The 18,120-nt window shown below is 44.2% G+C and overlaps 2 protein-coding genes across 2 annotated transcripts; both read left to right on the top strand.

Moving 5' to 3' along the window:
- The first annotated feature begins 433 nt into the window (after positions 1 to 433).
- mettl25b (methyltransferase like 25B) lies at positions 434 to 7,241 on the top strand. The gene is made up of 8 exons (XM_029451852.1): positions 434 to 758; positions 3,407 to 3,525; positions 4,028 to 4,247; positions 4,480 to 4,542; positions 4,911 to 5,048; positions 5,554 to 6,719; positions 6,812 to 6,996; positions 7,074 to 7,241. The coding sequence occupies exons 1-8, from the start codon at positions 657 to 659 to the stop codon at positions 7,202 to 7,204; spliced, it is 2,124 nt and encodes a 707-aa protein (XP_029307712.1). The 5' UTR covers positions 434 to 656; the 3' UTR covers positions 7,205 to 7,241.
- Positions 7,242 to 8,507: 1,266 nt separating this feature from the next.
- Positions 8,508 to 18,098, top strand: LOC115021411 (uncharacterized). The gene is made up of 11 exons (XM_029451857.1): positions 8,508 to 8,917; positions 10,077 to 10,442; positions 13,038 to 13,403; positions 13,893 to 14,246; positions 14,331 to 14,348; positions 14,649 to 14,712; positions 14,792 to 14,835; positions 15,338 to 15,488; positions 15,569 to 15,676; positions 17,479 to 17,546; positions 17,877 to 18,098. The coding sequence occupies exons 1-11, from the start codon at positions 8,537 to 8,539 to the stop codon at positions 17,898 to 17,900; spliced, it is 1,944 nt and encodes a 647-aa protein (XP_029307717.1). The 5' UTR covers positions 8,508 to 8,536; the 3' UTR covers positions 17,901 to 18,098.
- Positions 18,099 to 18,120: the final 22 nt, after the last annotated feature.

The raw sequence follows: 18,120 nt of genomic DNA, 5'->3' as shown, positions 1-18,120 counted from the left end.
TGTGTTTATGGTGTTGATCATGATATCAAACACCAGAAAGAGTGTTGTTATAATCAGTACAACCAAAGAGTACGACAATATCCAGACTTTAAATTGTCTGATAATAGTCTGTATAAAGGGAAAATATAAATGGAACATTTTAAACTTTTTTAAAGTAAATAAATTCCAGACCTTAAACCTTGAATTATTTTTTAAATAAGTTTATTTGACCTTTCCGGAAATACACCGTTTAATAAATTCTGAATATGTTTTATCCATCTATATCTATATCAGGAAGGTGTACGTACAACCTTCTGTATAATAGTTTAATAGTCATTAAACATTTTGGTTTTCCGAATACATTTGTTATTACATGTTGCTTGTCTTTACGAGCACCTACAACGGAATTAACGTGACGCGCTTGAACGCATCCTACATGTGAAAGATACAATTATGCTAGCTAGCTAGCTGGTAGCTAACCACAACAAGCTTTGTTTGTGCAGGATTTACGTTTTAAATTCCGATTTTAAGTGCTATGCGAGTTATTACGTATCTTTAGACGCACTTCGTCGTAACTGGGAAAAATAACGCAGCGTTAACCAGCTAACAAGTTAGCATTAGTTCGTCTTTATGTTAGTTAGTTAGTTAAACTGGCAGCAGCAGAACACCATGTGAAGATGTTTACATCAAGCCTTTCTGCAGAACAGCAAAGAGAGCTGGCGAAAAGACTCACAACGTTCCTGTCTCAGTACAGCCACGTATCCAACTCCTATATAATTGTGCGTATTGATGACTGACTTGTTACAGTTTACAGCCTTTTAGCTAGATGTTAGATAAGTGAAGTCTTGTAGTGTTTTGAAACAAATATGTTAAGCTTCCACGACAAAACACTGTTATACGATGCATTGCATACTTGATTGTGTACATTTGTAGCTGGATGTTGTTATGTATACAGTCTATGATTGTGCCTCTGCAGTAGTGGGATGTAAGTACATTTAATGTGCAGCACACACATTAATGTAGCAGGAACATGTAACACACACATTAATGCAACAGGAACATGTAACACACACATTAATGCAACAGGAACATGTAACACACACATTAATGTAACAGGAACATGTAACACACACATTAATGCAACAGGAACATGTAACACACACATTAATGCAACAGGAACATGTAACACACACATTAATGTAGCAGGAACATGTAACACACACATTAATGTAGCAGGAACATGTAACACACACATTAATGTAACAGGAACATGTAACACACACATTAATGTAGCAGGAACATGTAACACACACATTAATGTAGCAGGAACATGTAACACACACATTAATGTAACAGGAACATGTAACACACACATTAATGTAACAGGAACATGTAACACACACATTAATGTAACAGGAACATGTAACACACACATTAATGTAACAGGAACATGTAACACACACATTAATGTAACAGAAACATGTAACAGGAACATGTAACACACACATTAATGTAACAGGAACATGTAACACACACATTAATGTAACAGGAACATGTAACACACACATTAATGTAGCAGGAACATGTAACACACACATTAATGCAACAGGAACATGTAACACACACATTAATGTAACAGGAACATGTAACACACACATTAATGTTACAGGAACATGTAACACACACATTAATGTAACAGGAACATGTAACACACACACATTAATGTAACAGGAACATGTAACACACACATTAATGCAGCAGGAACATGTAACACACACATTAATGTAACAAGAACATGTAACACACACATTAATGTAACAGGAACATGTAACACACACACACATTAATGTAACAGGAACATGTAACACATACATTAATGTAACAGGAACATGTAACACACACATTAATGCAGCAGGAACATGTAACACACACATTAATGCAACAGGAACATGTAACACACATTAATGTAGCAGGAACATGTAACACACATTAATGTAACAGGAACATGTAACACATACATTAATGTAACAGGAACATGTAACACACACATTAATGCAGCAGGAACATGTAACACACACATTAATGCAACAGGAACATGTAACACACATTAATGTAGCAGGAACATGTAACACACACATTAATGTAACAGGAACATGTAACACACACATTAATGTAACAAGAACATGTAACACACACATTAATGCAACAGGAATATGTAACACACACATTAATGTAACAGGAACATGTAACACACACATTAATGTAGCAGGAACATGTAACACACACATTAATGTAACAGGAACATGTAACACACACATTAATGTAACAAGAACATGTAACACACACATTAATGTAACAGGAACATGTAACACACACATTAATGTAACAGGAACATGTAACACACACATTAATGTAACAGGAACATGTAACACACACATTAATGTAACAGGAACATGTAACACACACATTAATGTAACAGGAACATGTAACACACACATTAATGTAACAAGAACATGTAACACACACATTAATGTAACAGGAACATGTAACACACACATTAATGCAACAGGAACATATAACACACACATTAATGCAACAGGAACATGTAACACACACATTAATGTAACAGGAACATGTAACACACACATCAATGTAACAGGAACATGTAACACACACATTAATGTAACAGGAACATGTAACACACACATTAATGCAACAGGAACATGTAACATACACATTAATGTAACAGGAACATGTAACACACACATTAATGTAACAAGAACATGTAACACACACATTAATGTAACAGGAACATGTAACACACACATTAATGTAACAGGAACATGTAACACACACATTAATGTAACAGGAACATGTAACACACACATTAATGCAACAGGAACATGTAACACACATTAATGTAACAGGAACATGTAACACACACATTAATGTAACAGGAACATGTAACACACACATTAATGTAACAAGAACATGTAACACACACATTAATGTAACAGGAACATGTAACACACACATTAATGCAACAGGAGCATGTAACACACACATTAATGTAACAGGAACATGTAACACACATTATGTAACAGGAACATGTACACACATTAATGTAACAGGAACATGTAACACACACATTAATGTAGCAGGAACATGTAACACACACATTAATGTAACAGGAACATGTAACACACGCATTAATGTAACAGGAACATGTAACACACACATTAATGTAACAGGAACATGTAACACACACATTAATGTAACAGGAACATGTAACACACACATTAATGCATTAATTTACTGCAGTGAAGTGTATTAATACGTATTCCACCAGTGGATGTGTGAGGTTTTAATCCCCTGACTGGATTGATCTCCCACCTTTAATAACTGTGACTTTGTTATTCCCCTGCAGGAGTTCTTCACTGAAGATCTCTGGCACACTTTGCCCGACACGTGGCAGCCTGTGCTGCAGAACCTGTCGTATCCACAGATTGCAGACCTGTTACTGGAGGCTACACATGGAGAAAGGAGGTACTGCTGGTTTGTTCTCAGGCTCTTTACAAATACGTACTCCAGAGTAACAACAAGAATCTACAACAGAAGCTCAAAATGAGACGAGGAACTGAAGCACAGAGAAGTAAAGAGTTACTAAGTGAAACTTTACAGCAGTGATACTCATTTTCTAATTCACATTTTTATACTTTTAATGTAAATAAGGTAAAGCAAGTTTAGCAGGAGTAAAGCTTCATATTTGATTTCTGCTCCCCGTCTTCTCAGGAAACTGTAGTGAAGTTTGTTTTCTGTAAAGTAAATAAGGAATATGTTTTCAGTTTAGACTTTAGTCTCAGACTGCAGATTAGTTCATAAGGAGTCAAACAATAGATTTAAAGACAGTTCTGAAGTGACTAATGTGGAGGAACACAGGGGTGTGATCTGAATGGCAGCATGAACTGCTTGGTTGACAGAGAGAAAAACATAAAGTACTTCCAGCCTCATCATCTGATCAGTAACCGTGGAGTGTTTGTCGTTACAGATATCCTTCGGTGTGGCCGCTGTCGCTCTTGGCGTTTCGTGCCACCGCTCACTCTCTGGCGTTTCCCAGAGAGTGCAGGCGGCAGTGCGGCGCGCCGGCGGCCGGCTCGCTGAAGCCTGAGGAGTTCCTGTACAACCAGAGTCAGAGCTCTCTGCTGGGACACATATTCAGGAAACATGTCAAACCCAAGAAGCAGCACGAGATCCGCAAGCTGGGCGCGGTACGGGCTTACAGTGATAAGTTAGGAACATGGACTCATAGTCACCACATCAGCTCGCTTTGCATTTTTAACTGTTCCGTGTTATAAAAGGTGAAAGGACTCTAACATGTAGTTTACTGTCGTGCAAATGATAGGAGTTTAAACCATTCGAGTGCTTTTCAAAACTTCAATCTATATTTGGATGCCACTGTTTTTCTGTTAACAGTGTTTTGAATCTGTTTTTGAATCCCAGCTGGTGAAACAACTCTGTGAGCAGACGCACTGCGACAGTGTGGTGGACGTGGGCTCTGGACAGGTATCTTTCTCTCCCTATTAATATTTGTGTTTGGCGAACACTGCGGTGAGAGATCGTAGTTATGTTAGTCGCAGCAGGGATTTTATTCGGTCCTTATTAACTTAAATTTAACTTAAACAAACTGGAGGAAATAGTGCGATTGTTGGGGACTGTTTTCAGCGGCGCATTCATCGGCATTTGGAGCTGTAGTGAGTAGCAGGGCGGTGTGTGTGTGTGTGTGTGTGTGTGTGTGTGTGTGTGTGTGTGTGTGTGTTTATAATGAAGGAACATGTCATACACACACAATACTTGTTATTAAATACATGTATTCACCTTGAGATCATCACACGTTGAATACTGAGAGTTTTCCGCCGCCCGGCTGTAAACAGGGTCACCTGACTCGCTTCCTGTCCTTCGGCCTCGGACTCTCTGTGACCGCCATCGAGGCTGATCACACCCTGGTTGCTATGGCGTTCAAGTTTGACGGAGAGTTGCTGTCGGCCTTGGAGAAGGAAAGGCGGAAAAAGGTTGGTGGCTTTCTGAACGTATTACACACCATCACCATAAACAAAGGTTGGTTTTCAAAGAGCTTTATTTATTTATTATTATACTTTATTTATTTCCTGTTCCTTAAAGACAGAATCATCAATGCAAGTCACACTTCTCACATATTAGTCATTTAACTTCATCTTGATTTAAGATCATCGTTGGTGTTCATTTTCTAATCCTTCTTTAACAACAGGTAAACATCCAGTGTGATACAAGCACCTGGAGATTTAGTGTGCTTTATAAATTATTATTATTATTTTATATATAACCGCCATTCTTTTTGGAATGTACCAAACTAAAGTCATATAGTAAAATAATAACAATTTATTCAAAATGTCAGAAACAAAGGGTCACCTGGAAACAAACTGAAGGGGCTACAGTCACGTGTCAACGCCGTGACATCACGACAGTCATGATTATAGCAGCGCTAACAAGCTTCTATCTGCTGCTGTACATGAAGCTGAACATCTTCCTTCCTCCTAGAACTGCTCCTCTCTGGTCCCCGTCTCACAGTCCTCCCCCCGCCATGTGGCCGGTTGGGTAAACCCCAAGGCATCATGGGAGTCCTTCGTCAAGCAGCTGAGTGCTGCAGGTTGTGTCAATGAAAGTCCTCCGACTCCATCGGGGCCCAGCAAGAAGAGACTGCGAGGCTCTGAGCCTCAGGGGCCTCAGGAGCCTCAGGAGCCTCAGGGGCCTCAGGAGCCTCAGGGGCCTCAGGGGCCTCAGGGGACTCAGGGGCCTCAGGAGCCTCAGGGGACTCAGGAGCCTCAGGGTCACCAGGAGCCTCAGGGGCCTCAGGGGCCTCAGGGGACTCAGGAGCCTCAGGGTCACCAGGAGCCTCAGGGTCACCAGGGGCCTCAGGGGCCTCAGGAGCCTCAGGGTCACCAGGAGCCTCAGGGTCACCAGGAGCCTCAGGGTCACCAGGGGCCTCAGGGGCCTCAGGAGCCTCAGGGTCACCAGGAGCCTCAGGGTCACCAGGGGCCTCAGGGGCCTCAGGAGCCTCAGGGTCACCAGGAGCCTCAGGGTCACCAGGAGCCTCAGGGTCACCAGGGGCCTCAGGGGCCTCAGGAGCCTCAGGGGCCGTCTCCTGCGGTCCACACTTCTTCATGTTGTGGTTCCACAGAGGATTCATCTGCTGAAGAACGCAGCTCGTGTGTCTCGTGTGTCTCGTGTGTACGTCCTGGGGAAGGCAGCCAGCGGGGCCACCCAGACTTTGTCCTCACCGGCCTCCACGCCTGCGGTGACCTCAGCGCCACCCTCCTCCGCCACTTTGTCAGCTGCCCACATGTGCGCGGCATCACCTCCGTGGCATGCTGCTACATGAAAATGACGACCAAAGAAAACCCTAACCCTCCAGGACTGGTAGCGCCTCCGCAGTCAGCGGGCGAGCAAGCGCTCCCCTCAGAGTTTGGATACCCGATGAGCTCCTGGGTGGGGGGGCTGCCGGGACATCAGCTGTCCTATAAGGCGCGGGAGGGGGCGTGTCATGCTGTTGAGGACTATGCGCAGAGGCTTCGGGAGGAAAGCGAGCTGCTGAGGGCGCACTGTTATCGGGCCACGCTGGAGGCCTTCATCAGGGACACGAGGCCGGATCTGCGCCGGGCAGGAATCCAGACAATAAAGAAATCCCACTTCCTGCCGTTCACAGAGTGAGTGGACGCTGCAGCAGACTCATGTTCAACAATATACATCATGGGCACTCTTTGAGAATGAAGTCCTCCTCCGTCTACTTCCCTCTCAGGTACGCCCGGCTGGGCCTGGCTCGGGTCGGCCTGCCCCCCGGGTTGCCTCTGGACCCGGAGCAGGTGGAGGCCATGTTGAGGCAGCAGCGCAGGGTGGTGGTGTACTTCAGCCTGGCCCTGCTGCTGGCTCCTGTGGTGGAGACGCTGGTGCTGCTGGACAGGATGATCTACCTGCAGGAGAACCGTGAGTTCACCGTCGCACCGATTCAAATAATCTCTTTGTATTTGCTTTTCCGTAACTGAAGCCTCGTGTCTCCGCAGGTGTGGACAGTCAGCTGGTTCCTCTCTTCGACCCAAACTTTTCTCCAAGAAACTTTGTGCTGGTGGCTCTGAAGGCTCGTGGACACGGAGGAGAACATGGGGATCTTAAATCAAACTTTATTAGTCACTGAACTCAAGATGACAAAAGTCTATTTGTCTTGAAACAAGGAACCCAAGTCTTATGGTTACTGTGATCTCCTGCAGCTCGTGTCTCTCCTGCAGCTCGTGTCTCTCCTGCAGCTCGTGTCTCTCCTGCAGCTCGTGTCTCTCCTGCAGCTCATGTCTCTCCTGCAGCTCGTGTCTCTCCTGCAGCTCGTGTCTCTCCTGCAGCTCGTGTCTCTCCTGCAGTCTCCTCCTCAGATGTGCTGCTTCACGGGGATGCAGGAACATGCTGGACCTCTAAACATCTGGCTGCTGTAAAGTCCACTCAGTTCTGCTTCTTAGAATAAAGATTTATTTCACTTCGTACCAAAATGTAGTTTTTGAAAAGTTTCAGTCTGGGATTAATTGTTGGACTGACGTAGATCTACAGACACATCTGCTGAATGTCCTGGATATTGATTGTTCTGTTGTTGTTGTTGAGTTTCTGGTCACATCGCTCCTGCTCAGTTACAGACGAGCTCACAGTGCTCCACACACTTCTGCTCAATGAATGAATTCATCTCGTTAACAAGGCTAGAGCTTTCTTCTGCCTCCGCTGAGGAACGCCTGCACAAACGTCCACTTAGACTCAGGCATGAACTGATTTGATGTTGGGGGTCAAAGGTCACTAACCTCACACATTTGTTTTGCCCATAACCCAAGAATTCATACGCTAATTATGACAATTTCACACAAATGTCTAACAGGGTGAAATGTTGAAGTGACTTCTCCGTCAGGCGGAGGAAGACAACACAAGGTGATTCTGGTTATCTTATAAACTAAGAACCTGATATTTGAGGACTTTGACTCTCAGCAGGGAGTCAGTATCTGTCCACCTTCTCTCACGCTGCCGTCTCTTCCGTCTCCAGCAGAGAATCAACACGAGGCCACATGGCGGTGTGTAATACTGGAACTGTGCACACACAGTCGTCTTTTAAATATCGCAACATGTTGACACTTTATTTTCTCGATCTTATTCGTGTTGAAATACTTTCCATCCAGAAATGTCTTGTGCCAGCCTTTGTGCAATAACCCCCCCCCACCAGGTTACACAGAAAGCACAATCACAACCAGATGTTGCTCCTTACGATGCATGCATCCCTCAGAACAGGGCTGCTGCTCTGAGACCAGTTTGGCTCTCGTTTAGTGTTCAGCATCTTACTGATATGTGACCTGAGCAGTGGTCTTAAGTCAGCGCCTTGTTTGGAGAGACTCCATTCGTGGACTCGTACTCCACCTCCTCAGCAGAGCAGCACAAACGCACTGGTACCAAACCTCCTTTGTTAACCAGCACAGGGCAGTTCCTCACATTACTGAGAGCCATGAAGCATTTGGTCTTAGTGGTTTTGTGTTTGCTGCCGTCTCTGCAGCCGGCTCACAGCAGGACAAACTGCAAGCCGGTGACCTCCAGCTTTTGTCAGGGTTTGGGGTACACCACTACCCTCCATCCGACCGGAGCAACGGGCTTCAACCTGCAGCAGACGGGTCAGATTGTGGCGACCGCTTGCTCTCCGAACATCGCCACAGTCATGTGCCGTGTCGTTGTGCCCGAGTGCGACTCGGAGAATAACAGCCGGATGAAGCCGTGCCGAGCTCTCTGCGAGAAGGTCAAGACCGACTGCGAGTCGACCCTCAAAGCCAAGAGGTTGATCTGGCCGACGAGACTCCGGTGTGAAGATTTACCAGCGTCTAACTGTGTGCAGGTCAGTACGAAACCATCAACTCTTGTTTGTTTTTTAGTTTTTTACAATATAGAATAGAATCCGTGCATTCTGTTTCAGTTTAAAAGCCCAAATCCACCTTGTGAAATATTCCTTGAGGAGGTTCATCTCTCAATGCATCTCTTCTTTAAAGTACCTTCAGCATCCTTCTTCTTGTACTTCCCACCATTTGTTTATTTTATTTCTTTATATTTAGCCTACTTATGCATGTTTTATTATTTTATTTATAAAATGTCTCTTTCTGAGAGTTCTGGTGTTTTTAAAGTGAAAAACAATGTGTACGTGTACTTTGTAGTTGTCGTTTGAATAATAGTTTTTCGTTTATAAATTACAGACTCGTTAGAAACTAGTTTGTCATTTTGGGAAATACACTTATTTACTTTCTTGGTGAGATTGAGACGAGACGATAGACACCTGTCATTCTGTGCGTTAAATTATGAAGCTACAGCTAGGTTAGATTAGCTTAGCATAACGACTGGAAACAGCTAGCTGGTCTCATGTCCAAAGGGAAGTAAAGCTCAATGATTAGCATGATGTATCTTGTTTGTATAAATGTATAAAAAGTGTATAAAACGTAATTTTGTGCTTTAAGACGAATCATCGGCGAAGAAATAGTCGGATACATAACGCCTTCTAAAACAGCAAATGTTATTTTTATTTGGACTCTAGCTGCTGATTGGTGATCTTTAGAGGTGCTGGTAGGAGGTGTATTTTGTTACAGAGCCAGGCTAGCTGTTTCCAGTCTTTATGCTAAGCTAAGCTAACATCGCTGTAGCTTCATGTTAAACTGATAACTATGAGAGCGGTACTTTATACTTCTGCTTTTTACTCCACTACATTAATCTGACAGCTTTAGATTTTACACATAAAATCAGTTAAAAAATATTATGCATTCTTATAAGCAACAGTATATTAAGTAGTCCGACGATGACATCATTAACATGCTGCTTTCATAAATGCATCAATATTACTAATATATATGACAATATATATGACACAGTATGTTTTAAAGCTAATAGTTTTGTACTTTTACTTGAGTAAAGGTCTCATAACTCCTCCACCTCTGGTGTCAGTATGGGGTCATTGTGAGGTCACACCACAGCGGCATCTGAAGGACTGACTTGTGTTTCTGTTCTTCCAGGGTCAAGACACCGCTGTAACCCAAACCTCCTCTGCAACATGTGAGGAAATCCGTGTCCCTCTCTGCAGAGACCAGCCGTACACTGAGACCGTGCTGCCTAACATTCTGGGCCACACAACTCAGGAGGATGCCGGCCTGGTTATAGCCACGTATTCACCCCTGATACAAGTGGAGTGCTCCCCTCATCTGAAGCCCTTCTTGTGCTCCATCTACATTCCTAAGTGTGTGTCGGGAACACCTCGCACTCCCTGCAGGACGCTCTGCGAGCAGGCGAGGTCCGGCTGTGAATCACTGATGAACAAGTATGGCCTCCTGTGGCCAGAGGCCCTCAGGTGTGAAGCGTTTACCACAGAGTCCTGTGAACACGTGAGTCTGCTCGTTGTTTTACTTTTGAGATGTCTTTGAAGCCTTTTTAAAAATAATACATATATTTGTCGAGCACAATTAAAAAACAAGTCACACAGTGTTCATCGATATAGTCCATCATCAGAATAGTTGGTTCAACAATTTCTGTAACTTTTCTGTCGTAACTGAAAACGTGCACGTTATCCTCGCAGTCACACCGCATCAAGTGTCGCTCCTCTCTCTGCCGACAGTCCGACAACACGTCGTGTTAACTAGTTGTGTTGGAGCAGAACCCAACCTTAGCCATGCTCAGGTCCACCGCAGGGCACGTCGGCTCCCGGCGGATTACGAGACAATGTGCCGCTGGGCAAACACATGCAAAAGGCGCCACCACCTCTCATACAGGGAAGACACGTACACTTTAAAGTTGTTTAGCCTGTTGTTGTTGTTGTTTTGTGCCACTTTGCAGTTGTCACGTATTTTTTTTGGCATCTTTTTGTAGCCTTTTGGTCTCTTTGAAGTTTCTTTGTGGTCATTTTGAGTCTCTTCCTGGTTGGTACGTTTCTCTTTGAGAGACATTTTGGGCCTGTTTAATAATCCACCCATGCTCTCCAGCTGTCATGATTGGTTTCTATATCCTGTTTTATTTTGAAGTGTTCACTCCCCCTTATGTCATGTCTACTTCCTGTCTGTGTGTTTTCCCTCTGTGATTGTTGATTCGTTTGGTGTCTGTGTATTTAGCCCTGTCTGCCCCAGTGTGTTTTGTGGGATTGTCATTTGATGTCAGGTCGTGTTCTGCTCGTGTTCTGCTCGTGTTCTGCTCGTGTTCTGCTCGTGTGTGTTCTGCTCGTGTTCTGCTCGTGTGTGTTCTACTCGTGTTCTGCTCGTGTTCTGCTCGTGTTCTGCTCGTGTGTGTTCTACTCGTGTTCTGCTCGTGTTCTGCTCGTGTTCTGCTCGTGTGTGTTCTACTCGTGTTCTGCTCGTGTTCTGCTCGTGTTCTGCTCGTGTGTGTTCTACTCGTGTTCTGCTCGTGTGTGTTCTGCTCGTGTTCTGCTCGTGTGTGTTCTACTCGTGTTCTGCTCGTGTGTGTTCTACTCGTGTTCTGCTCGTGTGTGTTCTACTCGTGTTCTTCTCGTGTTCTGCTCGTGTTCTGCTCGTGTTCTGCTCGTGTGTGTTCTACTCGTGTTCTGCTCGTGTGTGTTCTGCTCGTGTTCAGCTCGTGTGTGTTCTGCTCGTGTGTGTTCTACTCGTGTTCTGCTCGTGTTCTGCTCGTGTTCTGCTCGTGTGTGTTCTACTCGTGTTCTGCTCGTGTTCTGCTCGTGTTCTGCTCGTGTGTGTTCTACTCGTGTTCTGCTCGTGTTCTGCTCGTGTTCTGCTCGTGTGTGTTCTACTCGTGTTCTGCTCGTGTGTGTTCTGCTCGTGTTCTGCTCGTGTGTGTTCTACTCGTGTTCTGCTCGTGTGTGTTCTACTCGTGTTCTGCTCGTGTGTGTTCTACTCGTGTTCTTCTCGTGTTCTGCTCGTGTTCTGCTCGTGTTCTGCTCGTGTGTGTTCTACTCGTGTTCTGCTCGTGTGTGTTCTGCTCGTGTTCAGCTCGTGTGTGTTCTGCTCGTGTGTGTTCTACTCGTGTTCTGCTCGTGTTCTGCTCGTGTTCTGCTCGTGTGTGTTCTACTCGTGTTCTGCTCGTGTTCTGCTCGTGTTCTGCTCGTGTGTGTTCTACTCGTGTTCTGCTCGTGTGTGTTCTGCTCGTGTTCTGCTCGTGTGTGTTCTACTCGTGTTCTTCTCGTGTTCTGCTCGTGTTCTGCTCGTGTTCTGCTCGTGTGTGTTCTACTCGTGTTCTGCTCGTGTGTGTTCTGCTCGTGTTCAGCTCGTGTGTGTTCTGCTCGTGTGTGTTCTACTCGTGTTCTGCTCGTGTTCTGCTCGTGTGTGTTCTGCTCGTGTTCAGCTCGTGTGTGTTCTGCTCGTGTGTGTTCTACTCGTGTTCTGCTCGTGTTCTGCTCGTGTGTGTTCTACTCGTGTTCTGCTCGTGTTCTGCTCGTGTTCTGCTCGTGTGTGTTCTGCTCGTGTGTGTTCTACTCGTGTTCTGCTCGTGTGTGTTCTGCTCGTGTTCTGCTCGTGTTCTGCTCGTGTTCTGCTCGTGTGTGTTCTACTCGTGTTCTGCTCGTGTTCTGCTCGTGTTCTGCTCGTGTGTGTTCTGCTCGTGTGTGTTCTACTCGTGTTCTGCTCGTGTGTGTTCTACTCGTGTTCTGCTCGTGTTCTGCTCGTGTTCTGCTCGTGTGTGTTCTGCTCGTGTGTGTTCTACTCGTGTTCTGCTCGTGTTCAGCTCTACCCCGGATTGGTTTGTGTTTTGGTTACTTTGTATTTGTATTCTAGATTCGGCTTTGTTTTAATAAAGCTCGCTTTTTGTTAAGTCCTCGTCATACATTCTGCTTGTGGGTCCTCACCTTTATCACACCGTGACACCAGCGATATAAAGCCAGACAAAATAACTTGCATAATAAGTTCCCCACAGATAAATCCTCATTCTTTAAAAGGCACTGGGAGCAGAAGGGTGCAGTTCATGAAAACTACATCAACAAATGATTCAGAATTCACTGGTTTATGTTTCTGTTCCTCCAGAATCAAGACTTCAGTTTAACCCAAACCTCCTCTGCAACATGTGAGGACATCAGTGTCCCTCTCTGCAGAGACCTGCCGTACACTCAGACTGTCCTGCCTAACATTCTGGGCCACAGCAAGCAGGAGGATGCCGGCCTGGAGATACATCAGTTTTTCCCGATGGTAAAGATGGGGTGCTCCCCTCATCTGAGGCCCTTCTTGTGCTCCATGTACATTCCTGAGTGTGTGTCGGGAATACCTCGCCCTCCCTGCAGGACGCTCTGCGAGCATGCACGGTCCGGCTGTGAGCCACTGATGGCAAAGTTTGGATTCCAGTGGCCAGAAGCCCTCAGGTGTGAAGCGTTAACCACAGAGTCCTGTGAACACGTGAGTTTCCTCCAGCATGAAGATGAACACAAGTGTCTCAATCAACCAGGCGGAGGTGTTAATGTATTGTTCCCTGAAATAGTTTTTATGGTACTATATTAGTAGGTTTTACATATACAGATCATTAGTTTAGGTGTGTAATGGTGCAATAAAACACAATAAAAGACATTTAAATGTAACAAATATAGAATTATTATAAAATCTAAAATGTAGAAACATAAATATACAAAAAAAGGTAATAAAATAAGAATATAAACTATAAAATATACAATTTATCTGAATTAAAAGTGGAAGAAGTGGTAGTATTGTACAACGATGTGTGTTAATGTAACGCAAATGTAAATGTAAAGTGTTATAAATAAAGTTGTATGTGTTGCAAATAAAGGAAACCATCCGTAGTGGTGTCCTCATGACGTTTTCCATCAACATGGACGTAGTCTTTGTGCCTGTTCGACCGCAGCCACATTGTACGCTTGTGTCTCGCTGCAGTACGGAGTGGGCAGCAGCGGGGGCGTCTGTGAGCCCATCACCATACCCATGTGCCAGGGCCTCTCCTACAATCAGACCATCACTCCAAACCTCCTGGGACACACGAGCCAAAGAGAAGCAGTGGTGAAGATGTCCTTTTTCAACGCCATGGTGCAAACTATGTGCTCGGTGGACGTGCGCCTGTTCGTGTGCATGGTGTACGCCCCCCAGTGTGTGGCGGGGGAAGTGCAGCGGCCCTGCAGGTCTTTCTGTGAGAGGGCCAAACGGGGCTGTGAGCGTGTGATGAGCAGCTTTGGCGTTTCCTGGCCAAATGATCTGCGGTGCAACTCGTTCCCAGAGGAAATGTGCGTCTCAGTAAGTGACGGACAGATTCAGATTCAGTTTGATGACGTGATCGTTGGATTCTTTACTTTACATCCTTTTCCTTTTCTTTCACAGGAAGACAGCAGGCCTGATGTGAGTGTTTTCAAAGACTTTTAATTCTAATGATCAGAATATAAAATGTTGACTTCTTGCTTGAATGATACAAACTTCACAGGGACTCTAGAAGGTCAGAAGCTCCACATGGTGCCTTTAATCAACACGAAAGACTGGACCAGCAGCTGGAATACTGCTTTTGGAGAACATAAAATACTTTTCACTTGCTATTTCAGTGCAATAAACCCGTATATATATATATTTGCACTGACTGTACCCCCCTCAGTTATCGCAGGTTGTGTGACGCAGATCTTCTTCCTCTAACGTTGTTTCCAACAGACGCTGAATGCTGAAGGCGTTGTCGCTAGGCTGAACGCCGGGGGATACTCTGTCCGTGGCAAATGTCAGTTTATTTTTAACACTATTTAATCATCTCAATGATACGTTTTTACTCGTTAACGTGTTTGTTCTCCCCGGTGCAGCCCTGAGTCTGATGACGGCCCGCCTCCTGTTGACTCTCATGGACGTATCCTTTGCAGCTCTGCAACACGTCACCGCACGTTTCTTTAATCTGCTCAGTATTTACAGACGTGTTTAGTTTTACACACGTCTGGAAGCAGCGCAGTGTCTCAACAGGAGGCACCGAGCTGCTCTGCAAGATTTGAGCTTTGATTCTTCATTTGACTGCAATAAAAGCAACTATGCATTAAGGTAAGTAAGTAAAACACAGTTACAAAGTGCTTCACACACGCAAACTTAAGTTAAAATAGTTACAGTATAAAACAATGACCTCTTCTCTGCAGACCTCACGTCACACCTTTACTGCGGCTCCCTGTTAGTTGATTACTCTTCAGGCTCTTCAGGACCGGCCTCCAGAATATATTTGAGATCTTGTAGCAGAGCTCTTCTGTCTCTTCTCAAGCGTTGAATTGTTAAGCACAATGCATGTTTGATTGTAGAGCATTTATTAACTAACATTAGGTAGATTTGATTGGTGGCGTTGAAGCTCTTTACCTCAGCGCTCTCAGGCAGACCGGACTGGAGACCTGGACGTGGTGGAGGTCTTCAAGCTGGAGCACTATGTGGCTGTTGTCCGAAGGGAGTATGTTGAGAGCTACGAGAGCAGGACCCCGCCCTCTGTCACACAAACCCAAATGAAGAAGGCTCTGTCTGCCCGCGGTAACACTTCCTGTCTCTAGTAGAACAGTGAGGTTCTCTCAGCGATGATGTTAAAGACCGTTGTTGTCTTCATCCTGCAGATATCGAGTTAGACGATGAAACCTTCCGTGTGCTTTGGCTCGGGTACAGAGGGGGCATCGACTACGACGACTATGTGGCCGTCACCACAAAACTGCAGATCCTCAGAGGTAATGGAAACCAAATTTGCACACAACATGCAGTTACCCAGTACATCGACTTACATACTGCACTTAAGTACAATTATGGGGTACTGTTTCTATGTTCTGCTACTTTACACTAATATTATAACTTTTGACTGCACTACATTTATAAAAAAATGTAAGTTACTTTCCAGATTCATATTACTACAAATTCCATCCATCCATCGTCTACCTCTTATCCGGGGTCGGGTCGCGGGGGCAGCAGCTCCAGTAAGGAACCCCAAACTTCCCTTCTCCGGGCCACATCCTCCAGCTCCGACTGGGGGATCCTGAGGCGTTCCCAGTGAGGAGATATAATCTCTCCACCGAGTCCAGGGTCTTCCCCGGGGTCTCCTCCCAGCTGTACCTGGAACACCTCCCTAGGGAGGCGCCCAGGTGGCTCCTCACTAGATGAACCACCTCAACTGGCTCCTTTCAACGTAAAGGAGCAGCGGCTCTACTCCGAGTCTCTCCTGATGGCTGAGCTTCTCACCCTATCTCTGAGGGAGACGCCACCCGTCTGAGAAAACACATTTCGGCCGCTTGTACCCGTGATCTCGTTCTTTCGGTCATGACCCAGCCTTCATGACCATAGGTGAGGGTAGGAACGAAGATCGACCGGTATATCGAGAGCTTTGCCTTCTGGCTCAGCTCTCTTTTCATCACAACGGTGCGGTAAAGTGACTGTAGTACCGCCCCCGCTGCTCCGATTCTCCGGCCAATCTGTCGCTCCATCGTCCCCTCACTCGCGAACAAGACCCCGAGGTACTTGAACTCGTTGGAGTTCATGGGGGGAAAACTCTGACTGTTGTTTGTGCCTATGCCCCAAACCACAGTTCGGAGTATTCGGCCTTCTTGGAGACCCTGAATGGAGCCCTGCAGGGGGCTCCAGTAGGGGACTCCGTAGTCTTGCTGGGAGACTTCAACGCACACGTGGGAAACGATGGAGACACCTGGAGAGGCGTGATTGGGAGGAAGGGCCTCCCTGATCTAAACCCGAATGGTCGTTTGTTATTGGACTTCTGTGCTAGTCATGGAATGGCCATAACAAACACCATGTTCGAACATAAGGATGCTCATAAGTGCACGTGGTACCAGAGCACCCTAGGCCAAAGGTCAAGGAGACCCCGGGGAAGACCCAGGACTCGGTGGAGAGATTATATCTCCTCACTGGGAACGCCTCAGTATCCCCCGTCAGAGCTGGAGGATGTGGCCCGGAGAAGGAAGTCTGGGGTTCCTTACTGGAGCTGCTGCCCCCGCGACCCGACAAGCGGTAGACGATGGATGGATATATACATAAAATAAATAATGTACATATATATTATTAAAATGATACACATTAATGCATCAATAATTATAATCCAGTAATAATAATATTAATTATTTTGAAATAATGTTTTCTGCAAATTATTTTAATTTTATTATAGTATTTCTACACTGTAGTATTACTAGTTGTACTACACTCACTTTAAGCAGGACTCTGTATATATATATATATATATATATATATATACTTATATATATATATATATATATATATATATATATAAGTATATATATATATATATAAGTATATAGTGAATCCACAGAGGAAAAGAACAACTTTAAAAATACAGTTTCAAGCAAACATGATGAATTAATCCCACAGACTGTCTGAGCGTTAAGAAGAGGAGTCTTCTTGTGTTGATTGTTGTATGCAGCAGATTCTGCACATACACAGATGTGTACATTGTGGATTAGGGTTATATATATCTATATTCAGTAATATTAATATTTGCTTCCTGTCTCAGAACGTTTCAATGCTCATCTGCTGACATTACCGTGTGACTGCCAAGTGGCCAGCTTCTCTTTCAAGCAGGTGAGTCGTACTAGATAAACACAATCAGGAGCAACGTGACAAAATATCAAATATATACATATAGATATTATATATATTAATATAATAATTATATTATGTCTTTTTTAAATTGTATTTCATTTTAATTGGACAATTACTTTTTTTTTCTGTGACAATTGAGCTTCCCTGGTTTACTATTATTATTATTATTATTATTATTATTACTATTATTATTATTATTACTATTATTATTATTATTACTATTATTATTATTATTATTACTATTATTATTATTATTATTATTATTATTATTATTATTATTATTATTATATATATTTCTTCTCTTTTCAGTTCATGAAATCAGCCATAATCTGAGGATCAAAGCGAAGCTGAATGGAGGACGAATGTTGTCTTTAGTAGCGTTTAGTGTTTGTAGCTGTAGAGACCTTATATGTGGTCATGTATCATTTTATCATCATTAACAAAACTTTATTGTTCAAGTGCAGAAACACAAAAACACTGAAGTTCAGCTGTCGTCTGGAGATAAGTGTGTTTTCAGATCACAGATGTGAATTCTGCAAAATTGTTACATAAA

The sequence above is a fragment of the Cottoperca gobio genome, chromosome 16 (assembly GCF_900634415.1).
Source record: "Cottoperca gobio chromosome 16, fCotGob3.1, whole genome shotgun sequence".
Lineage (NCBI taxonomy): Eukaryota > Metazoa > Chordata > Actinopteri > Perciformes > Bovichtidae > Cottoperca > Cottoperca gobio.
The sequence above is the reverse complement of the archived record's forward strand: the minus strand, read 5'-3'. Positions and strand labels throughout refer to the sequence as shown.

Coding starts and splice junctions, on each gene's coding strand:
- mettl25b (XM_029451852.1), top strand. CDS start 657: ATGTTTACATCAAGCCTTTCTGCAGAACAGCAAAGAGAGCTGGCGAAA. Junction 4,543..4,910: donor TGGACGTGGGCTCTGGACAG/GTATCTTTCTCT, acceptor GGCTGTAAACAG/GGTCACCTGACTCGCTTCCT. Junction 5,049..5,553: donor AGAAGGAAAGGCGGAAAAAG/GTTGGTGGCTTT, acceptor CCTTCCTCCTAG/AACTGCTCCTCTCTGGTCCC.
- LOC115021411 (XM_029451857.1), top strand. CDS start 8,537: ATGAAGCATTTGGTCTTAGTGGTTTTGTGTTTGCTGCCGTCTCTGCAG. Junction 8,918..10,076: donor CAGCGTCTAACTGTGTGCAG/GTCAGTACGAAA, acceptor CTGTTCTTCCAG/GGTCAAGACACCGCTGTAAC. Junction 15,489..15,568: donor GAAGGCTCTGTCTGCCCGCG/GTAACACTTCCT, acceptor TTCATCCTGCAG/ATATCGAGTTAGACGATGAA.